A 25,035-nucleotide genomic window follows, 5' to 3' on the forward strand; every position below is an offset into this window, starting at 1 on the left:
AATACTGCCTCCTATGTACAAGAATATAACTACTATAATACTGCTCCTGTGTAGAAGAATATAACTACTATAATACTGCTCTTATATATAAGAATATAAATACTATAATACTGCTCCTATGTACAAGAATAGAACTACTATAATACTGCTCCTATGTACAAGAATAGAACTACTATAATACTGCTCCTATGTACAAGAATAGAACTACTATAATACTGCTCCTATGTACAAGAATAGAACTACTATAATACTGCTCCTATGTACAAGAATAGAACTACTATAATACTGCTCCTATGTACAAGAATATAACTACTATAATACTGCCTCCTATGTACAAGAATATAACTACTATAATACTGCCTCCTATGTACAAGAATAGAACTACTATAATACTGCTCCTATGTACAAGAATATAACTACTATAATACTGCTCCTATGTACAAGAATATAACTACTATAATACTGCTCCTATGTACAAGAATAGAACTACTATAATACTGCTCCTATATACAAGAATAGAACTACTATAATACTGCTCCTATGTACTAGAATATAACTACTATAATACTGCTCCTATGTACAAGAATAGAACTACTATGATGCTTCCAATACATAACGTTACATAGCCAATCATTTGCAGATACAGCTCTGAGGTACCGCACAAGGCGACATTGCTGACCACTCCTACTGTGTGAATCTTTTTTGTTAAAGGGGTAGCGGTACAACCATTAATATGACATCAGTGTTAGATCGGTTGGGAGTCTTATCCGTTAGGATACCAGCCATGAGATCACTACTATTCTCTCATTCGTGGCTAGCTTCCTCTCCCTCTAATTTTGGAGTAGGGGATGTAGCTTCACAGTAAGAGGAGGGGGGGGGGGGGGCGCAGCAGGAAGTAGGTGCTGCCGGCAATTAAAGATACCCCACCGGTTTCACACCACTCTGCTAATGCGACTGTTCGCATGGAAGGAATCCTTATGCAAGCAGCCCATGAAAGGAGGATTTACACTTCATTAGGGTCCTTGTTAGATTTTATTTGGTTTCTCGCCTTATGGTCCCTTTTTAAGGTTTCATTCAGACAGTGCAGTTCCATTTTAGCATAATGAGATTTCAGCAAAATCTCATCAGAGGAGGTGAGAGCCGCATTTACATGCAGCCCTCATCTCCTCTGTATGGGGATGAATGATTGCTGCTGCGATCGCTAATCCCCATAGAGAATAACTCTTTATGGGCTACAGATCCAGGACAACCTGCTGCCCAGAAATTATGATTTTGGTGTCCACAAAGGCCATGCTTTCACCAGCGCTTGCTGATTTATCTGGTGATCGGTGACATTTTTTACACAGGGCAATTATCAGGAATGAGCTTTCCTAGGAATTATTGCCCTGTTGTTGTCTGTGGACTCCACCAAAAGGAGCAGGAACCTCTGATGAGCCGAATCCTGTTAGAGGAGCTATTTGGCCCACATATCCTGGGGTCTTATGGATATGAACTAGTAGATGACCCATCGTGCCTGTAACATGGACAGGAAGGAGCCGCCAGGTTCCCCGGAGTAGTGACAACAGTGACCCCTTCAGGCTGTGACCACCTGTTGTCCAATTTACTGCATGTTGCCAGACTACGGATAAATGTACTGCGCTCATGTTGCACGAGGCAGGTTACCATACCGCATGTGGCGCCTTTTGTGAAAAAATGCAGTTCTCCTTTGGGGGTCTTGAGAATAAAAGGGTTCTCCGTAGATGGTGAAAAAACACTTCCTGTGTAAAAACTCTAATATGTTGGTGACTATGTATTGTACGCACCTATATAGCGCTACTATATTCCGCAGCGCTTTACAGACATTAGCATCAAGCTGTCCCCAATGGGGTCACAATTTAAGGTCCCTATCAGTCTGTCTTTGGAGTGTGGGAGGAAATCGGAGAACGTGGACGAAACCCACGCAAACCCTGGGAGAACTGGTTGTGATGCAGAAAGTACGTTGGATCTATACCGTAGCCATATGGAACGTTAAAAGCCGTATAAAGTGTTCCCGTACTGTTATGTACACCGTTTTTATATAATCACACACAGACAGGAATATTTTCCAACGTAAGCTGTCCCTAGGGAATCCGCTGACCCAACGAATCCTTATGGCATCCTCAAGGTGGCATGGTGGAATGCTATCTAGCTTACCGCCATCATGTTCTAGATCCGGAGGAGCTGAGCAGCTTTATGGGAAAAGATTCAGTATATTTTGTAACTTTTTGAAATCCCTGCTGTTCCTGCACTTAGGAGTCCGGTGGGCGGTCCGATTAATGATTGACAGTGTTCCTTGTGTAAGTGTGTTTTACAGAGACCCTGGAAAAGTGGGTGACGTGTGACACGCAGTAGCGTACATCACAGTATTTTAAAAAAACATGCAGTGGAGTTGCCCTTAAAGGGGTTTACTGGGATTTTTATATAGATGGCCCATCCTCGGGACACCCCAACGAACAACTGTTCAGGAGTATGTCTGGCACTGGTACTGCACACCATCCGGAACATTGATGGAATATCTCAATATCTGACCGGTGTGGGTCCAAAATCTGCACCACAGGACCCCCGAAGTGTAGCAGCCACGGTTTACACCTATGGGAGTTCTGAAGATCGCCGAGTGTTGGCTAGGCTACTTCTGTCAGTCCCATAACTGTGAATGTAGAGGTGGCTGCACTTGCGCACTGTGGTCTCCATTCCCCGCAATGGGACTTCGGTAAATAGCTGAGCAGGGGTGCTTGGCTATTTTCGGATGTCCCATAGCGATGAAGGGAGCACTGTCCTTCACTTCATGGTCCCGCTCTCTAGATAGGTGCAGGTCCCACCCCTGGGACCTGCACCTATCCGACACTGATGGCATATCCTAGCTTTATGCCATCTATGTCCCAGATTGGCCAATCCCTTTTGACTACTGCAGTAACCAGCCCTCTCCACTACAGAGTAGATGGCGCTGTGTAGCTCCAGTGCCGATTGCCAGGATCGGAGGTACTTCTTCGATACAGCTGATCGGGCGGGTTGTGGTACTCCTCCTTTAATATCTCCAAACCTGTTTTCAGGCAGAGTGTCCTTGTTTGTCCACATTCGTTATTTCCTATGACCTCAGAATATCCCCAAATCCCAAATATTTTTTTCTTTTACATTTTTTCCAATCTCCTGAACGTGCATTTTTTATTTATTTTTTTTCCCCCCCATCATGGCCTGCAGACTTTTTTCTTCGGCTTTAACCTAAATGGTGAATATTATATACGGTATATATCACAAATTTATTTTTCAAAATGAGCAGCAGGATGTCCGTCTCCCCCCGATCAGCGGGCTTCGCTCTACCGCGTGGAGCGGTCACTTGATTTGAAGGTGTTGTCACTGATGATTTCCAGTCTGGGACTGTCACATTTTAATTGCCTGCTCTCCGTTCTCATTACTCTCCTGTCAGCTCTGAGGACTGCGATGTCAGCCGGGTGTATTTCAAAGAAATTTCCCTTTAAAAATGTGCCATCACCTTTAGGATTCTTCTTGCTTTGCCCTTCCTTGTCTTCCGCTGCCCCAATATAATTTGTCATAGTTGTATCTTGGGCCAGGCTGAAGTTGGTGGAAGCCCTGGGTGAAATTCTTGGTGAGGACCTCCATGCCACCCTTGTGCTATGCTTCCTGGTCCTCTCCACCGAAGTAATGGCGGCATTTCTAGAAAGGTTGGATAGACATGAGATACAGTAGATAGACCTGTCCTTGGTGGTGGCCCCCTAGGAGCCCAATGATGTGGCGAAGGCTCAGTTGAATTTTCCACTCATTCCCAATTTGTTGGCAAGAATTAAACTGTAAATGGAATTTTTTACATTTCATCCACTTTTGCTGCAGATATAAACGTCGGATTTTCCGCCCACCCACTGCTCTGGACAAAAGGTGGGCTACATAATAATCCAAATAAGTACCTATAAAAAAACTACCCGACCGCATGAAGTCAATAATGCACTTTATTTGCAAAATTCCTAAGACAAAGGTTTGCCAAAACGCGCGTCGGGGTTGGCGCCATTCCGGAGGAGGCACACTATGGGTAATTGATTCTGTCCTTTACATACTTGTATTATTATTTTTTGCACTTTTAGGCTACATGCACACAACCCTGGTGTGTTTTGCGGTCCGTGCGGAACGGCACGGACAGCCTTTAATACAACTGCCTATTCTTGTCCGCAAAGCGCAGACAAGATTTAGGACATGTTATATATTTTTTTTGTGGGGCCACGGAACGGAGCAACGGATGCGGACAGCACACGGAGTGCTGTCCGCAACTTTTGCGGCCCCATTGAAGTGAATGGGTCCGCATCCGAGCCGCGTTTAAACAACGGCCGTGTGCATAAGGCCTAACATGGATTTAATTTTGTTGGATTAGTATGAATTGTTACCATTGTGCCCCCTTCCAGTTGATGCCGCCATTTTCCTGCACTTGTTTTTAATACATTTATTTTTGTTCTTCTGAATTTTGCAAATAAAGTGTATTATTGACTTCATGCAGTCTGGTAGTTTTGTTTTTTTTATAGGTACTTATATTGCAGTTTTTTTGCCATAGGCATGTGCTTATTGAGCAATACATGGTAATTACCTAATGCGAGATTTCTCAATTTTTATTATTAAAGGCTGAGACTCTATTTTGGTCTGTACAAAATAATCCAGCTTACTAAGGCTACTTTCACATTAGCGTTTTTCTTTTCCGGTATTGAGTTCCGTCCTAGGGGCTCAATACCGGAAAAGAACTGATCAGGCATATCCCCATGCATTCTGAATGGGGAGCAATCCGTTCAGGATGTCTTCAGTTCAGTCTCTTTGCCTTTTCAGGATGGAGATAATACCGCAGCTTGCTGCGGTTTTATCTCCGTCCAAAATTCCGGAACACTTGCCGGCATTTTTTCCCATTGAAGTGCATTAATGCCGGATCCGTCCCAGAGTGTACCGGCATTGCGGTCTACACATGCTCAGACCGCAAGAAATGTGGAAAAAAATAAATGCCGGATCTGTTTTTCCGGCTGACACCGGAGAGACGGATCCGTCACTTCAATGCATTGGTCAGACGGATCAGGATCCTGATCCGTCTGACAAATGCCATCAGTTTGCATGCGTTTTGACTGGTCCGGCAGGCAGTTCTGGCGACGGAATCCTCTGCCGCAAGTGAGAAAGTACCCTCCTGCAAATTGAGTTATCTAGATGAAATCTCCTCCAAGAACACTAAGAATTTGCTTTTTACCCCCAGATCCCATAAAACCCGATGACCGATTGTTGTTTTTGTTTTTTTCCTCTAATGTAAATATTGATAATTTGAAAACTGACCAGTCACAGACTCTTTGTGAAGACGAGATAGAGAATCAATTTCTGTCCTAAGAGAAAGCAGCTTCTCTTCAGTGACTGTAGATGTGGAGCCTTGTTGACCACAGGCTGATTACCAATTGGGGATTTAAACAGGGGTTGTCGCCCCCCTTTTTTTTTTTTTTTTTTATATATATTTTTGAAATTGCATGTAATACAAAAGTTATTAGTCATAGGACAATCCCTTTAAGGATTCAGTAACCTTTATAATCCTATATCCTTTTACATAGTGAACCTACCTCTATATGTCCACAGTGGCTTCCATGTTGCACTGCCTCCTGTCCTATAGCAAACAAAATTTGAGGTGTGTGTTAACTGGTGGACTTAGACTTTCCCCCTGGTCCACAGTGTAGTCAAAGATGGAGACCACAAACAGTGTAGAGAGAGGCTCCTCTAGGGAGGGCCACCAGCGTCCATTAAATCCATGCCCTACTGATTTCTTTGGACATCTTGTAATACTCCACTGTTCCTGTAGAGGCAGTGCAGGGACACTGCTCAGTTACACAGTGGTTTCTCTTGGCTGATAATCTAACCACCTCCTCCACCCGTCTCTGAGCCCTGGATCTGCAGACTCCATATGTGATAGAACTGTGTAGAGATGATGTAGACTACGATTTCCCTAGTACAGTAATTCTCCAACTACTTGGAAATCCCTACAGTTTCTGCAGCGCCACTGCAAAGGTTGCTTTTAGTCCCCCCCCCCCCCCCCCCCAAACAGCGCCACGCCTGTTCACAGGTTGTGTGTGGTATTGCAGCTCAGCTTCATTCACTTCAGTGGAGCTTATCTGCAATAGCGGACATGACTGACTCATGGACCTGGCCTTATTTTTGGAGGAAAGCAGCTGTGTATTTTAATTTTTTTTATTTATTGTTTTAACCTGACGTCAATTATTCTGGATTGTCAGATTTATGTTTAAATCTTTTTCTTTCTTTTTAATTTTGTAAATGTTTTCATTTCAGTCTTCTGGACTTTGAAACGAGCCCCAGGTTATTGGACTTTCTGGATTATCAAATGCTGGATTTAAAGGGGTCCTCCAGAACTTGGATATTGGTAGTCTAGTCTCCCGATAGGTCCTCAATCTCGGATCTGTGGGGGTCTGACGACCCACCCTTCAATCGGCTGTTTCAGGCCGATGCTAGAAACTCTACTATGTACGGAAGGCTCTGTCCACTGTGCAGTTTCCGGTGCAGGTGTACTATGGCTCAGCTCCCATTCATTTCACTAGGAGCTGAGCTGCAGTACCCCTACATGGCCACTACAGTGTATAGCGCCTTCTGCTTACCGTTCCGCCCGTGGTATCGTTTCAAGAGACAGTGCCTGCCCGAAACAGCTGACTGGTTGTGGGGCCACCACCGACCTGATATTGATGACCTATCATGAGGACAGACCATCTGCATCTGTCCTGGAAAAATCTCTTTAAAGAGTTATTCCCATCTTGGACGTTGGGGGCATATCACTAGGATATGCCCCCAATATCTGATAGCCGTGGGTCCTCACCTATACTTAGAACAGAGCCCTCAAAATGCCAGAGGGCCCCCCGAGCATGAACAACCATCCTCCATTAATTTCTATGGGAGCGCTGAAAATAGCCAAGCAACACGCTCTGCCGTTTTCGGAAGTTCCATTGAAATGAGTGGGAAGCGAGCCGAACAAGAGTGGCTACTGCTCCCTTCACTTCTATGGGGCTTACAGAAAAGCATTCCCTTAGAAAAGAATGGAGGGCGGCCACGCATGCGCGGTGCTCCCTTCAGCAACTTTGCGTCCTTCTGTTCTAAGTATAGGTGCGGATTTCCTAAGGGAGCACTTTTCCATAAGCCCCACAGAAGTCAACGGAGAGGTGGGCGCTCTTGTGTGGTGTGCTTCCCATTCATTTCAACTGAACTTCTGAAAATAGCCGAGCGCATAGCTTGGCTATTTTCGGTGCTCCCATAGGAATGAATAGAGGACGGCTGCGCATGTGCGGTGCTCCCTCCGGCGCTTTGAGGGCTCTGTTCTAAGTATAGGTGCGGGTCCCAGAGGTGGGACCCGTGCCTATCGGGGTAGTGATATGCCCCCAATGTCCTAGATGGGAATACCCCTTTAAATTCATTTCTATATTGATGCAGCTGTGACCATTTTCTACTAAACCACCCGAGTCCCTTCCCTTTCTGTGAAGTTCCCACCGCTTGAGGTAGAAGGCATGGGGCCAGCATGGGGCACGCGTTGTCCTCTGACTAGATATGAAATCTATCAGGTTATTTTTAAATGCTTAGAAAGTCATTAATTTTATAGCTCGAAGCGTCGCCGGCGCCGAGGCCTTGTTTACTCAGACGGCAATTCCCTGGCATTCGTTCTCGGCCCATGTACATCCAGCGTCTGCTCCCTACTGGAAAGACCCTCGTAGCCTCCCCGCAGAGCCTTGGCAGGCGGAGGTGGCTGGTCATAGGACACCGAAGGTGACCGACTGGCCAGAAGCGGACAGTTCCAGGGCCATAAACACGGCTAGACGTTTAGGGCAGAAATCAGATGTCATGGATATGATAGACCGGGTCAGCAAGAAGTGGTAGCTAAAATTGCTTAAAGGGGGATTCCATCTAAGACGCTGTTACATCACTTAGGACGAGCATGTAGTGCCATTGAAGTCAATGGAGTCTTTCACCATTGCGACCTGTTGTACTACGCATAGCATTATGATCTGTAGGGGTCTGATGGGACCCCACCCATCCTGGTCCGTTTTGGTGTTTTCTGCTACGTTTGGTGCTCGCAGGCACACCCCATACTGCACAAGGAACTTCAGCTCCCTTCAAGTGAAAAATTAAAAGAATTGTCCCAAATCAATATTTATGGTGTGTGTGTGTATATATGGCACAGGATATGCCATAAATGTCCAACAAGTCCCAGGTCCCGCACCTTTCTCATGGCCATTGCGAATGTGCTATAGATGTGGCTGCGCATGCGCAGTTATCTCCATTCGCTTCTCTGGGAGTTCCTAATATAGCCTGCTGCACTTACACAAGTCTGTTTTTTGGAGCCTCCGTAGAATGAGTGCGCGACCACCTTTACATTTGCATCGCCCAAGAGATGAGGACCCCTCCTTAAGATAGTAGAGGGTCCCAGGGGTATGGGACCTGCACCTCTCAGACATTTATGGCATATACTCTTGAGATGTGACTATCCCTTTAATTAGCCCTACAGTCCCTTCATGATGAGGATCGGTAGCTCTCCCAGAGGACGAGTAGTAATGGCGGCCATATTGGTTGTCACAAAGTTTCCCCAAAAACTGATACTACTAAGGAACAGCTGAATAGATTTTCCAGAAAAACATATTAGAACACGGCGACTCAAAGACGTCTTGTCGCTTATGATGTTTGGATCGTTAAATGGAAACCCCCCTCGAAATATTCCTGAACCTAATGTTAACCATATAGCTCCTGTTATCTTCAGACCTGATGCACCACAACCACTGTGATGGGGATGCGGAGTTTAAAGGGGTTGTCCAGGATAAGAAAAACATGGCTGATTTATTCCAAAAACAGCGCCACACCTGGCCACTGGTTGGGCCTGGTATTGCAGCTAATCTCCATTGAAGTGCACACGGCCGAGCTGTAATACCGCACACAACCTGTGGGGCTGTTTTTTAGAAGAAAGCGGCCATCTTTTTCTAGTCCTAAACAACCCCTTTAAATTTCTTTGGTGTCACTGCCCCTTTACGACAAGCAGGTCTCTACTTTAGATTGCACATGCTGACAGCGGACATTCTAAATTTTAAAGAGGAGCTGTAAGTTCTCATGTCTGCTTTGGTATACTACTTTGTATGCGTCCTCCATAAAAACAGCCTCCCGTCTTAGAACCTCTGCTATTCCTCCTGAAAATGTCTGACTAAATCGACGACGGGGTGATACCATGCCCTTTGCCAATGGGGTGTGTGTCCCCACACAGTCCGACAGTCAGACTCTGTAGCCGCGCGCTCTAGAGGAAAGGTAACAAACGCCCAATTTCTAGTTTATCCGTACATTTCCAAGAGGAATAATAGAGCAGCATCACAATGCAGAGTCTTAAGAAACGATGCTCCACTTTTAGGACATGGGGGAGAGCAGATAACCTATAATGGCTATTGCTAGTACGTCTGGTGTGTGTGTGGGGGGGGGGGGGGTTGTATAGAATTTTAAAGGGATGATTTAGATGTGGATCTGGATGAAAAACCATAATTTGCACGGAACTATTTTTCTCCGTAGTCGTAAATGATTGCAGTATGCGGCCGGTTAGAGCTGATGTAGGGTGAATCATAGTTGCTGAGTTATGATTCCCCCCCCCCCCCCATGATCTGTATGGCCGCTCTCATTCAAGCTCTGCTGTAGGCCGCGTTACACGGCGTCTGCCCCAGGGAAGGAATGTCCTTGTAGTTGCATCTGATTTCTCTGAATCGGCGGTAAATTCCTGCTGCGCACGGCTTGAAATTAAACCGTCTTTTATCCTCCCCAATGAAATGCTTTTACTCCCGAAATACATGAAAAAACTCCTGTCCTTCTGCCTCAGAGAAGACCTTGTGGTAGACTTCATTGATAAGAATTAACAAAGCCTTGTTGGGAATAGTGGAGATACTAAGGGGGTCCTCTGGAACCCAGCCTCCTCCTTAATTACACACATAACTCTCCTGTAGAAGAAAAGTTTGTAATATACTTTACCGTTGTGAAATTTTATGGAGCAGCCTCTCAGGAACCTGGTCCTGTGATGCTCCTCCAGCTTCTTTCCCAGGTTTCTGTCCTGGGCTATGGCTGGGACGTCCCTTCTGCTGTGGATGGGACCAGAACTTTTTTTCCTGTTCCTGGTGCATGCGCACTCCTGAATCTACATCATCGGCGCATGCGCCAGGGAGAGGAACGGTTTTGGCCCTGTCCCCAGCGAAAGTGACGTCCTATCCATAGCCCGGGACAGAAACCTGGTAAAGGACGTCAAGTGACTCTGTTCCTGGGAGGCGATCCATGCAACTTCGCAACGGTGAAGTATATTACAAACTTTCTCCTATAGGTTTGGTCTGTGACGTCAAGATGGATTTATGGCGCCTTCTGGCTTCTCAAAACCCTTTTTAAATTGCTTTTGGATTACCTGTAATTTAGATGGATCTTGGGACCTACAGATGTATGAATTTTTGGGCACCCTTTGCTTTCCAGGATTAGAACCTTCCTTTTTAGGCTGGGTTCACATCACGTTTTTCCGATACTTTTAATGTATACAAAAAACGTATACGTTAAATGGATGCCTCAGACTGATGCCGTACAATACCAAAGTTACCATTGTAAAAAATAAAGTATACTTTTTTTTTTTTTTTTTACCGGACTCTGCAGGATACAAGAACGTGATTTGCTGCGTTTTTGTAGCTTTTTTTTTTTTTTTTATATTTACGCCAAACGGAGGCATAAAGCGTGATGTGAACCCACCCTTAATGACGGCCTTTCCAGCAATAAGCAGTATAGGGAAAGGTTCTTTTTCCTCTGGATCGGGGGATATTCTCTTCAATTAGGGCTCCTTAATTATATTCATAGGCGCTAAGGGTTCTCTGCATTAGATGACCCCCCCTCATGATATGTCCGAGCTTCACTGTAAAATGTACCACGCAGAACCCCATGTCTGAAGCTTAGAGATCCAATCTCCATGTCTGTTTTGGGAAATCATTATAGTCCACTTGAAATATCAATTCTGGAGCATCTTTTCTTATAGCGATGTGTGATGCTGTCCCTCTGTTATTCCTCCAGGAAATTTGTGAATAAACTGACAACAGGACAGGACCTTACATAGTCGGGCGCTATCCCATCAGAGCTGACTGTGTAGGGGAAGCAGCCTTTGGACAAGGGTAATAGTTACACCCAGTTGCCATTTTTTATTTGTACGTTTCCAGGAGAATTAACAGAGGGGATGGCACAATGCAGAGTTATGAGAAAAGATACAATAGAATTGTTTTCTGGGGAAGTTACTAAAACAGATGTCAGGAGAGGGGTCAGGTCCCCTTTAAACTGATGGCAAGGCTAGCCCGTTATTAAAACCGGATTGCACATGTGCGTCCCAGACGGAGCGTGTCCTAGAAATAAGCAGGTATGTGACGGTATAATGCATGTACTGCTAGGTAGGTAGCAGTCATAATGACATGCCGTATGATCACGTGCATGAATGAACAGCGGTGATGACTTCCGTAGGGATTCCAGGGCGATGATGAGGATGATGAAGTCCATCTGTGGCATTTACGTTACAGTACGCGGTTTGTATGTGCATTCATATACAGTATGTGAAATGCAGCCCTTCATTCATTAGCCACCGCCTCCTGGAGGCATCTCGGTAAGCCATTACCTGTAATTGGTTTATTAGGGAAGTGGCCGGGCTTACATCACTGTAATCCCTGCCCGGTCAGATCCTGATTGTTCTCAGATGCTGCAGATTACTCCCCGCTTCCTCCACCCAGCTATAAATACTTTGGTTTTATGAAGTGACCTTTAAGCGGCCGGTAACTCCCGCTCGTGTTTTGGTGGCTTAAAGGGGACCTCTCGCCTCCCCTGACACGCCAGTTTTAGTAACTACTTGTGCAGCACGCCAGACCTGCAGGGTATAGCGAAGCGAGGTCACGGTTAAGGGCAATCGAGGGTTGCTCACTGTATTGGAGAACCCTGGGTAGGCATGCGGCAGTGAAGGAGAGGTAGACACAGTTCCTCTGGGGCACACTCTGTTTGTAGGGACCAGGCCTGATGGTGGATGAGGTGCCCTGGATGTTACAGGTATTTTGAGTGCCTGGGGCAAGGTCCCTGTTGGATTCGTGACGCCAGTGCCTGTAACGGTGGCACACCGATTTACAGTTGGAATAATTGAGGTACACAGGTGGTATAGTGAACCAAACGTTGCTTTACTTAACAGTCCAACTTTGTACATACAGATGGTAACACAGTCCTTTAGATCACAGCTTTACAAGCAGGCTTACTCCACAAGATGGCAGGTATTAATTATGCAAGATACTCAGAGGGTAAATCCACAACACACTCAGAATCAGGTTGTACCTTTCCTCAGAAATAGCGTACACTGTCCTTTCTAGAACTCCTGTCTGGTTTCTATCCCAAGGCCCGGATGCCTAAATGGTGGCTTAAATCCTTGGTGTATATATATATCTTCCTCTCGTATTAAATCCTTGCTTTGCTTCCTATATAGCATCTGCCCATCAGTGTTACTTATCTTTGCTGGTAAGATCCTGACTGTGGGTTTCTCCCAGGAGGTGCTGTCCTGCAACTGGGGTGACTTCAGAGCTAACTAAGGCTCTCTTGATCCGCAGGTAGGCTAGGATCCCTCTACTAGCCTCCTGGTAACAACTAGTAGCCTGGGCTGTCTAGCTGCATGTCAGGAGGAGGTCCTCAGCGTATCTCTGGCTGGTGCCTTCTCACTTCTGTCTCCACAGACTCCTGACTCTGAACTAACTCTCCCTGTCTGGGCCTGGACATTTATACTAGGGGCTCCCTATCTCCCTCTAGTGTCTGGGATGTCTCACTACACCAAACTAGGCCTGCTTACACATTTACACAGGGGGAATGCACATAAAAACACATTAGAAAATACATAAAATGCACAATTAAATATAACATTTCTGTCCCTTGTGAGTAGGAGTAACGCGCACACCAATTGACCCTTGTGTAGTGCCCACGTTTACCTAGTGGGACACTACACTTGCATCCCCCATGTAATGACAATTCTGGAGCCTCTATTCTTCTGACTCTGTTGTGTCATTCCTCTATTATTCCTGCTAGATGAAGGTCCAAATGGGTGTTACTAGTTGGGGGTGTGTCCTTGCACAGTCGGATGCCATTGTCACTGCGCACAGACACGCCCCCTCAACTGGTATCGCCGAGCTGGACCTTCATTGCAAACTGCTGGCAAATGCATTAATAAATTTCTGTTTGGAATAATAGAGGGATGGTACAACATAGAGCGATAAGAATAGATGCTCCAGGATTGTTATTACATGGGGAATGCAACTGACTGGTCAGGAATGGTGAAAAGTCCTCTTTAGGTCCGTATGACTGGGAGATGCAGTCCACCATGAGCCAAACGCCCCTCACCAACTTGTATAAATAAATAAAAGACAAATATATTTTGCAAAACGGCCAGTAAAAACGGATAAAATGGATGCACACAATGGATGCCATTTATTTCCCCCCCCACTGTAACTGTAGCCTTACTTTTATATGGCATGTGGTTATTTTAAAGATGATTTATATCTGATTTTATTTTCTGACCAGGTCGCAATGAGCCCCTTAAGAAAGAGCTTCCGAGGTGGAAGAGCGACTACCCGATGACGGAAGGCCAGCTGCACAGTAAGCGGGATGAGTTTTGGGACACCGCACCGGCGTTTGAGGGACGTAAGGAAATCTGGGACGCGCTAAAAGCTGCAGCCTACGCGGCGGAAGCTAACAATCACGAATTGGCGCAGGCGATCGTAGATGGAGCAAGTATTACTTTACCTCACGGTAAGAAAAAAATAAAACTTTTGGCGGTCACTGCTCCTCCTGGGCACAGTGGGGGTCATTTACAAAGACTCTCTTTACGCCAGCTTTTGACAAAAAAAAAAAAAAAAAGTTGCAAGAACTTTTAAACGCCCATTTGACAATTTTGTTGCATGCAGCGTTTTTCCTCCACCCTTGACATTGGGGACTGGTAGGGGACGGGCCATTGGCCCCTTGCAATTTTAGTAATATTTACGCCTGGTTTTTAGTCGTAAATGATGATTGTAATCTACGCCAGTCACGGACTGGAGTCTGTTTGTTTCAATCTAGGCACACACAGACTGGTGCAGAGTGCGCCTAATTTTATGATGAGGTGTGCGCCTCGTTATAAATTAGGCGCATTCTCCGGCAGCACAGGGGATATCTAAGACCGGTGTAAAAAGCCGGTCTTTAATAAATGACCCCCAATGCCTTGCAGAGCTAGCTCAGCTGAATGTAATGATACCTTTTATTCAGTGATCCATTTCTTCATTCTGGAGAAAAAGTACTTTTAATCCATATGCAAATGACTACTTAAGTGCACTGAGGGCGGGCCCAAGACACTGCACTTTTGCTCCTCCTACTTCCTCTTCCAGCCCCTCCATCCTCTGACAGGGCCCGGTTCCTGTATAGTCATCTACCCTGGCCCTGTCAGTGAAAATGTAAGGGAGGGGCCAAAAGTGAAAGTAGGAGGAGCAAGGGTGCACATAGTGGCTTGGAACCCACCCTCAGTGCACCTAACTGCTCATTTGCATATGGATTAAAAGTACTTTTTCTCCAGAATGAAGCAACGGATCGCTAAGTGCAACGCATCATTACATTGAGCTGAGCTAGTCCTGCAATGCATTGTCCTGCTGACAGTCCCTTTAAAGTGCGGGAGAACTTGGCCAGTTTCTGGTGTTGACAACTGGTCCGGGTTCCTCAGTGTGGTCTGTAGAAGGTTTGAGATGTCCTGGCCTGAAGAAATTTGGGAACCTCTGTTGCCAAAATACTATCTGTCATGGAGTATTAATGACTACAGCCCCACCCACACCTCCGGCACTCCAGCTGCTTGGAAACTACAACTCCCAGCATGCACACTTGCTTGGCTGTGTAAGCCGTGTACCGGGGTGGGCTCCTCAGGATGCAGTGAAGTCACGAACGAGGAAAGCAACCCCAAAACAGAATTTTACTTAAATATGGCAATAAACACAACCACAAATGCTGGGAACATACAATAAATTTACATACACCCAGTCCGAAGGCCGAGACCATTGTGCTAACTAACTACAGGCCTGGTCTCAGTCTCTAGGCGCCAACACTCTAATGAGGTGCGTGCACGATCTTACCAACCCGGGTCTGCTCTGCATCCGCTGGTGACTCTGAACAGAACAAATGCCTCTCTAACAAGCATGCAGTACCGCAGTGTATGTAGCTTTGCTCCTCAGATCTCATCAGCTTTCCTGGAAGCAATCCTCGTTCCTCTGGACAGGATCAGGGTCTTGAACATGATCCGCTTCACTTAGCTGCAGCTCTGGTCACTGAGGGATGCTCTCACACCTGGATGCCGTTGGATTCTCTGCTCACACAGTTCCTCAGTTTCAGCTCCCTCTCAGGCTGGGTTCACACGGGCGTCACGTTTTGGCTCAGAATGCGTCCCGGGTGCAATGCAGCAAATCCACGTGAGTAGGTACCCAATTTCAGTCAGTTTTGACTGTGATTGCGTTCTGTTTTTATCGTGCGGGTGCAATGTGTTTTGCGCGTGATAAACTGAATGTGGTACCCAGACCCGAACTTCTACACTGAAGTTCGGGTTTGGGTTCGGTGTTGTGTAGATGTAATTATTTTCACTTATGACATGGTTATAAGGGAAAATAATAGCATTCTTTAATACAGAATGCTTAGTAGAAGGTCTATTGAGGAATAAAAAAATAAAAATTAACTCTCCTCCTCCAATTGATCGCGTAGCTGCCGGTCTCCTGTTCTTTCTTCAGGACCTGTCAAAGGACCTGTGGTGACGTCACTGAGTTGATCACATGGTCCATCACCACGGTGATGGATCATGTGATTGGACCATGTGATGTGACGTCACCACAGGTCCTTTACCCGGCAGCTCATGATTAAAGAAGTAAGAAGAGACCGGCAGCTACGCGATCAAGAGGAGGAGGTGAGTTAATAAAAAAAAATAAAAAATTGTTTAACCCTCAATTGACCTACTAAGCATTCTGTATTAAAGAATGCTATTATTTTCCCTTATAACTATGTCATAAGGGAAATAATACAGTGAATAGACTTTCATCTTAGCAACCCAACCATGCGTGAAAATTTCACCGTATCCGCACTTGCTTGCAGATTGCTTGCGATTTTCACGCAGCCCCATTCACTTCTATGGGGCCTGCGTTGCGCGATAAACGCACAATATAGAGCATGCTGCGATTTTTCACGCAACGAACAAGAAGTGAATGGGTCCGATTTCAGTGCGGGTGCAATGCACCTCACGCATTGCACCCGCGCGGAAATCTCGCCCTTGTGAACCCAGCCTAAGATGGCTGCTTCCTTTTCTCCAGCCTCTGAAACTCCACCTCTCATAAATATGAAAATATAGGCAGTCTGTTAGCTGTGTTTAGGAAACAGCGGCATCTTGTGGCCAAACAGCAGAATGTCCGTCCAGATAATTTCATTTAATCTACACAGAGTTCAGACAATGAGCTGTTTCACCATCTCACAGCTGTTCTTGTAACTCCCATGGAAGTGAATGGAGCATGGTGGGAGTTGTAATTTCTGAACAGCTGGAGTGCCGGAGGTTGCTGATCCCTGTTGTATACTTTGCCATATATGTAGCTTGTTTGTATTACAGTGAAGGCCCCCAAGAACGGCGGCTTCAGCTGACAGTCTAATGTGTATGGGGAGCACCATCGGAGAAGGATCGGGTGCGGTCAATATTTTCTACCAGTCGTTTCACTCTCCAGGGACATAGGCCTTCGCCAGAAGTGTCTGGCAGCAGCCTTCTTCCCTCTCCCCATCAAATACACATACACGTTCAGCTGAGCCGAATGTGTATGGGAGAGTCGAGAGAGCAGTGTCAGACAACTATTGAATACGTATGGCCGCCTATACAAAGCAATGTCACATGGTATTTTCAGGTTGTACGAACAGAAGGAGTCGCCCTTTGTCTCTGTACAACCCCTAAAATTCCAGATTATGACCAAATATGATTGGCATGTGGTTCCTCACTCCCAGGCCACCCCACCCATGGATGCTATTTGTTATGCAGCTGTTTTTTGTTGTAATCCGTAGATTAACTATAGCAGCTGAAACTGCTCACCTTATGGTATGTTCACACTGGGCTGTTAGAGCCTGCTGGGTTTTGTAGTCCCACCACAAGTAGACCGTTAAACACAGGACTTGATTATACTTAAAGGGAATGTGTCATCAGAAAATGACCTATTGTTTAAATTACTTTTTTTTTGTTGTTATGTTTAACATTTTCAAAGAATTTTTGGCAATGTTAAACAAAAACCATAAAATCCTGCAGTTTTCGCACCAGCCACTAAGACAAGTATTAGGCGCCACTTCTTGGTCTGTACAGATCACTTTACTTTACAGTTATCTGCTTATCTGTCATTCTAATCCTGCCTGTAATGATATCACCTCTGTGTATAGATAAGGCATGATCCACCATTTGGACCATTCCTTCCTTGTACAATGACCTCTGCACAGGTCACAGAGCATGCCCAGAAAACTCCCCCATAGAAGTCGGTGAGGTCCCCTCCTGACCATTGTGTCTATGGACCATGGGGCTGCCGTGAAGCAATTTTCTTAATGCTTTCTAAACGCTGTTAAGAACAGCTCAGGCAAGATGGCTGCCCCCATAATCATGTTCAAGAAATAAAATAAAAAAATCTGCAATCCCAAAATAAAAACAGATAGAAAAAAAGCAGACCGAGTGTCCCCCAGGTCTCGGCACCTAGAGGGCCCTTCACCACCTTCTATGTCCAGCCCCTGATTTTTTTCAATCCCGCACAACATTTTCTAGTTCAGCCACTGCTTGACTTTTGGGACCCCAAAATCTTAGGAAAAGAGGGGACTCCAGATGATTTTTCGACCATCGTATCCAAGGCATGGCCTCATGTCTAAGGGGTTTGCTGGCTCGCCGGTCTCCGTAGCCTTTAGCGGTATGGTTGTGATAGGAGATCCGGTTGGGTCTAGGTGGGGGGTGGGGTGGAAGTAACAGTCGCACCCAGGCCCTACGGGGGTATAAAAGCTCGTCTGGCACAGAAGACACCAGTATTTAAAATGTCATATGGTGGGGGCTCTGGTTAAACCTAAATTCCACCTCAAAACCTGTTCTTTGCTCGTTCTGCAACGAGTTCTGTGGAAATTTCCCAAAAATATTGCCTTAAAACCCTTGCGATCAGCGACATGTTTAGTCATGAGACTCATTCCACCCCGACCTGCGTCCCGCTTGTACATCTCATCTGATGACTCCGGGGAAGGGAGATTTGTCTGCTTTCTTCTGGAGGGATCTGCTCCTATTTTTGCAAGAAATATGCGCTTCTCAAATTGTCAAGGGACAGTAAATATGTAAATACGCTAGGGCTGCAACGATTAATCGACTTTATCGATAATATTCGATAACGGGATTCGTTGTCGACGAATCCAGTTATCGAATAATCGCCGATTTGTTTACTTTAAATCAGCACATCTTTATTTTACCTTACAATGAAGCTCCAGTAACTGGCAGAGCGGACGGCGGCGTAACGTTACTTACTCACGTGACGCACCTGCTTCATTCATAAAGTGGGCGGAGCAGGCGCGTCACGTGAGTGAGTGACGTTACACTGCCGCCCGCTCTGCCAGTTACCGGAGCTTCATTGTAAGGTAATAAAGATGCGCTGAGTAAAAGTTACTGCCAGAATAGTCTGCAGCGGGGCCGGGGCGGTTATGTGGAGGGGGATCTGTGGATGACACGTATAGCATAAGATGCAATATAGTGTCATCTATAGATCCCCCCCCCCCCCCCCCATATCAGTGTCATGCACAGATCCTCCCCTCCCCATAACGGTGCACAGATCCCCCCTCCCCATAACGGTGCACAGATCCCCCCCTCCCCATAACGGTGCACAGATCCCCCCCCTCCCCAAACGGTGCACAGATCCCCCCCCCCCCTCCCCATAACGGTGCACAGATCCCCCCCCCCTCCCCATAACGGTGCACAGATCCCCCCCCCCCTCCCCATAACGGTGCACAGATCCCCCCCCCCTCCCCATAACGGTGCACAGATCCCCCCCCCCCCTCCCCATAACGGTGCACAGATCCCCCCCCCCCCTCCCCATAACGGTGCACAGATCCCCCCCCCCTCCCCATAACGGTGCACAGATCCCCCCCCCCTCCCCATAACGGTGCACAGATCCCCCCCCCTCCCCATAACGGTGCACAGATCCCCCCCCCTCCCCATAACGGTGCACAGACCCCCCCCCCTCCCCATAACGGTGCACAGATCCCCCCCCCTCCCCATAACGGTGCACAGATCCCCCCCCTCCCCATAACGGTGCACAGATCCCCCCCCCCCCCCCCCTCCCCATAACGGTGCACAGATCCCCCCCTCCCCATAACGGTTCACAGATTTATCCCCCTCCCCATAACGGCGCCATCCACAGATTTATCCCCCTCCCCATAACGGCGCCATCCACAGATTTATCCCCCTCCCCATAACGGCACCATCCACAGATTTATCCCCCTCCCCATAACGGCGCCATCCACAATTTGTTTTAATATGGCCTTTGAACATAATTTTTCAAGTAAAATCATATAAACCCCTTTTTTGTCATTTTGGTGTTTTTTCCCCGATTAATCGATTAAATTATCGACAACTAATCGATTATTCAAATAATCGTTAGCTGCAGCCCTAAAATACGCAGATCCAAAAAAGATTGCAAAAGCCCTTTTTTTATTTTTTTATTTTTTTATTATTATTTTGTCCAGAATATGCACCTCCCATGGACTGTCTGATATTACAGCATTCAAGTGAAAGGGGTTTAGGTGCAATACCAGACAAAGCCATGGGTGGCGCTGTTTCTGGAAAGATTTTTAAAAAAAATTATATATATATATATATATATATATATATATATATATATATATATATATATATATATATATATTATATATATATAATAAAAAATTTTTATATACATGTCCTTGATCGTATTCTTTAAATTAAAATTAAAGCTGGGGGTAATATATATGAAATGTCGTGTCCCAGGAGATCAGACACCAATGTCTTCAGATCAGACTTTGCTGTAAGATATCTGGGAGTGTCACCTCTCAGGGGGATAGGGGTCTGGTGACCAGTGGCGTACATAGAGAAGTAAGGGCCCCATAGCAAGGATCAAACCAGGCCCCCCACACAGGACAGAAGGGGTTTCCGCCTAAACCCCTTTTCAATGACCCTTGGGCCATTTTTCCACTGCCTCATTTGCTAAAAGTTGTTCCTTTTAGGCCCCTTGCAGACGAGCTCGTCCGGATTGGGTCTGGATGCGTTGCATCTGCGATCAGGGAAAATCGGGGACTGCAATTGCTTTTCGATGTTCAGTTTTTATCACGCAGGTGCAATGCGTTTTGCACGCATGTGATAAAAAAACTGACTGTGGTACCCAGACCCGAACCCGGACTTCTTCACTGAAGTTTGGGATCGGTGTTCTGTAGATTTTATTATTTTCCCTTATAACATGGTTAGAAGGGAAAATATTAAATAATAGCATTCGTAATACAGAATGCTTACTAAAATGTGGCTTTAGGGGTTAAAAAAAAAAGATATAATTAACTTGCCTCATCCTGTTGTTCGCGCAGCCGGGCTAGTCTTCTTTCAGGACCTGCCAAAGGACCTTCGATGACGTCACCGAAGGTCCTTTTCCAGCCAGGTCCTGCAAGAAGAAGAAAGAAGACGAGCCCGGCTGCGCGAACAACAGGATGAGGCAAGTTAATTTTTTTTTTTTAACCCCATAATGGACCTTTTTACTGAGCATTCTGTATTAAAGAATGCTATTATCCATGATGACCATGTTATAATGGAAAATAATAAAGTAAATGGGGTCCCGGGTAACTCATCCCTCGTCTCCTTAGCAACCATGCGTGATAATCTCATTGCATCCACACTTGCTTGCGGATGCTTGCGATTTTCACGCATCCCCATTTATTTCTAAGGGGCCTGCATTGCGTGAAAAACGCAGAATACTGAGAACATGCTGAGATTTTCACGCAATGCACAAGTGATTCGTGAAAATCACCGCCCATTGAAGTGAATAGGTCCGGATTCAGTGCGGGTGCAATTCGTTCACCTCGCGCATTGCACCCGCGCGGAATTATCACCCGTGTGAAAGGGGCCTTAGAGGGTAGAGTCCTGACCAAGTTTTCACCTCCAGTAGAAGAGGAGATGATCCCAACTAAGACTGGGCCCCCCTCTTGCCCTGGGCCCCATAGCAGTCACATGGTCTGCCGCTATGGTAGATTCGCCCCTGCTGGTGATCCCGGTTTGTGGATTCCAGGCCACCACCACCTCCCCCATATACTCGGAGACATGGCTGCTCTTGTGCACAGACTTCCTCATTAAAGTCTATCCTTAAGGGCTCATGCACACAACCGTATGTATTTTGTGGTCCGCAAAAAATACTGATGACGTCCGTGTGCATTCCGTATTTTGCCGAACTGAACAGGTGGCCTTTCATAGAACAGTCCTATCCTTGTCCGTAATGCAGACAATAATAGGACATGTTCTATTTTTTTTGCAAAACAGAAATACGGACATACGGTAACGCAATGTACACGGAGTAACGTCTGTTTTTTGTTTTTTTCGGACTCCTTGAAATGAATGGTTCTGCATACGGTCCGCAAAAAAAATGGAATGGACACGGAAAGAAAACACGTTCGTGTGCATGAGCCCTAACCCATAGATTTCAGAGGAGAGGACCATGTGCATTTGAAGGGTATAGAACAGGGATCGGCAACCTCCGGCACTCCAGCTGCCACAATCCTCCTTTCACTTCTATGGGAGTTACAAGTACAGCCAAGTAAGTGGGCATGCTGGGAGTTGTAGTTTCACTGCAGCTGGAGTACCGAAGGTTGCTGACCCCTGGTATAGAAAAGGTGTCTCCTGGAAATTTGGAACGGGGTCGGAGACAGAGATTTTTGCTCTGCAATTTGCACAAAATTACAAAAAGGGTACGGCCGCACAGGGTGGAATGTCCCCTGTGGATTTATTGCAGGTTCTGCTGGGGGTTCACCCTATTCATTGCAGAGAGGGAAAGGGAACGTCTCGCTAGCGCCACCTTTTTGAAAGTGGCTTCCTATGAGTCAAAGTCTACAGTGCAAAGGGTGAAAGCATAAATCCGCACCACAGGTCACTTTACGCTGTGGAATGTTTTTCTCAACATGTCCAAAAAGAATTCTTAAAATCCCATCCACTTTGCAGGTAGTGCAGGCGAATCCACAGTGTGTCTGCTCCGTGTGAACATCCTCTTAAGGCGTTACCAGGCAATTTCTTACCTGTTTTGTCCTCCTGCTACTCCATTGACAAGGCTCCCGCGATCCCTGCTGGTCTGCAAGTGATGGCGTGACAGACATCCACATGACGGCTGGAGCCAATCACTGGCCTCCGCACTGGTGCCGACATGTATGATCCGAGATCACAGAGGCACGCTATTGGCTGCAGTGGTCACTTGGATGTGCGGCACGTCACTGCTGGAGCACAGTAAACAAGGAGGGGCGACGGGGCTGTAGCAGCACAGAATTTTACAGGCAAGTAAGGGTTATATTTATTTATTTATTTTATATCACATTCTCTGATTTTAGACAATTAGAAAATAAATAAATAATAAAATCCCTGACAACTTGCCTATAAGGAGGCTCTCTGCAGGTCAATGCCTTGTAGCACTAGCTCAGCTGAATGTAATGATTCCTTTCACTTAGTGATCCGTTGCTTCATTCTGGAGAAAAAGGACTTTTCTTAATCCATATGGAAATGGACACTTAAGTGCAGCGAGGGCGGGCCCAAGCCACTCTGTGCACCTTTTGCCCCTCCTGCTTCCCCTGCCAGCCCTTCCTTCTTGATTGAGGATCAGGCGAGATGACTAAGCAGGTGGAACAAGGGTGCACAGAGTGGTTTAGGCCCGCCCTTGCTGCACTTAAGTGTCCATTTCCATATGGATAAAAAAAAAGTCCTTTTTCTCCAGAATGAAGAAACGGATCACTAAGTGAAAGGTATCATTAAATTCAGCTGAACGAGACCTCTTCTATGGGAGCCAAGTAAGTGGGCATGCTGGGAGTTGTAGTTTCACTGCAGCTGGAGTGCCGAAGGTTGCTGACCCCTGGTATAGAAAATGTGTCTCCTGGAAATTTGGAACGGGGTTGGAGACATAGATTTTTGCTCTGCAATTTGCACAAAATTACAAAAAAGGGTGGAATGTCCCCTGCGGATTTATTGCAGGTTCTGCTGGGGGTTTCACCCTATTCATTGCAGAGAGGGAAAGGGAACGTCTCGCTAGCGCCACCTTTTGGAAGTGACTTCCTATGACTCAAAGTCTACAGTGGAAAGGGTAAAGCATAAATCCGCACCACAGGTCACTTTACGCTGTGGAATGTTTTTTTCTCAACATGTCAAAAAGATTTCTTAAAATCCCATCCACTTTGCAGGTAGTGCAGGCGAATCCACAGTGTGTCTGCTCCGTGTGAACATCCTCTTAAGGCAGTTCCAGGCTTTAGAAAAAAAAAATCAGAGAAAAGGGAATGTAACAATTTCTTACCTTAAGTGTCCATTTCCATATGGATAAAAAAAAAGTCCTTTTAATCCAGAATGAAGCAACGGATCGCTAAGTGAAAGGTATCATTAAGTTCAGCTGAGCTAGTGCTACAAGACATTGTGCCTGGTTTATTTGGAATTTCCCGCTAACAGACTCCCTTATACTAAAAAAGACGCCAGGTCATTAGATTTGAGGGCTTCTGTTTTTTGTTTTTTTTCAGTATATGCAATTGCATGAATGATGGTGAATCAGTGTGGCATACGCCCTTCCCAATGACATGTATTGACCACCAATCCATTGATCTTCTCAGGTTCTCTATCAGAATGCTACGATGAACTTGGAACCCGGTACCAGCTCCCGGTGTACTGCCTGGCTCCTCCCGTTAACCTCATCATGGAAAGAAGTGATGAAGACGGTACAGATGCCCCCGAACCAGCCCCCAAAAACAGACGGGAATTCCAGCTCAAGGTCCGTCTTTCCACTGGAAAGGACGTTAAACTTAACGCAAGTATGACGGACACTATCGGCCAACTGAAGAAGCAGCTGCATTCCGTGGAGGGTATCGAAACTTGTTGGCAGCGATGGTTCTTCTCTGGGAAACTCCTCACGGACAGGATAAAACTGCAGGAGACTAAAATTCAGAAGGACTTTGTCATACAAGTTATTGTCAACCAACCAACCAGCGGAGATCCAGAACTGAACCAGCGTGTTTGAAACCTACTCGATCTGAATGTCTGAGATCCTGAGACTCTTGGGAGGCAACGAAAGGCTGGCTGCTAGGTCCTTCTCTCCTTTCTCGTCCTCCTTTTCTCGATCATGACTGGTCTGCTTGAGACGCAATGGAAATAAGAGGGAGAGGTGACCCAGCCCCCCCCCCCCTCAAACCCATAACCAAAATGCTGCACTATATCTGTTTTGATTGCACACGAGGTCCACCTCCTACAAGATGACGTTGGACGCATGCTTGCAACCATTGACCTACTCTCTCTAAATTGGCACAGGACAATGGGGTGGATATTTTTGTGTGTAGTAACCTGGATGGTCAGTAGATCAGCAATACTGCAACAAATAGCATAGGTTGATTTTATTCCAATTTTTTTAAAGAAAATTTGTTGACATTTCCATAAAAAAACAAAAAAATCACCATTAAATCCGGTCCCTTGACTGGTCCTAGTCTGTGGAGGGGTTACGGCCCTAGACATGCGCTGTCATCCATCGAACCTAGACTCCTGAAGGATAGATTTGGCTTTGGCAGCGGCTCTGGGGTCAGTAATAGGGGCCGATCTGGTGTTGATCCACCTGTCCCCAGCAAAATAGAAGAATTTTTTAATCAACATCTCGACCAAACAGGAGAACTCTGGTGATTTTTTTTTTTTTCTTTTTATTATAGCGTGAAATGCTC

At 46.0% G+C, this 25,035-nt stretch overlaps 1 protein-coding gene across 1 annotated transcript in view; it reads left to right on the forward strand.

Moving 5' to 3' along the window:
* UBTD1 (ubiquitin domain containing 1) overlaps positions 1–24,723 on the forward strand; it is a 53,070-nt gene extending 28,347 nt beyond the window's left edge. The window contains exons 2-3 of the mRNA XM_040437243.1: positions 13,615–13,842; positions 23,944–24,723. Of these exons, the coding sequence (XP_040293177.1) occupies positions 13,615–13,842; positions 23,944–24,347 (632 nt within the window). The 3' untranslated portion in view covers positions 24,348–24,723. The remainder of the gene's footprint in view (positions 1–13,614; positions 13,843–23,943) is intronic.
* The last annotated feature ends 312 nt before the right edge of the window (positions 24,724–25,035 follow it).

Source organism: Bufo bufo, chromosome 6 (assembly GCF_905171765.1).
Source record: "Bufo bufo chromosome 6, aBufBuf1.1, whole genome shotgun sequence".
Taxonomy (NCBI): domain Eukaryota; kingdom Metazoa; phylum Chordata; class Amphibia; order Anura; family Bufonidae; genus Bufo; species Bufo bufo.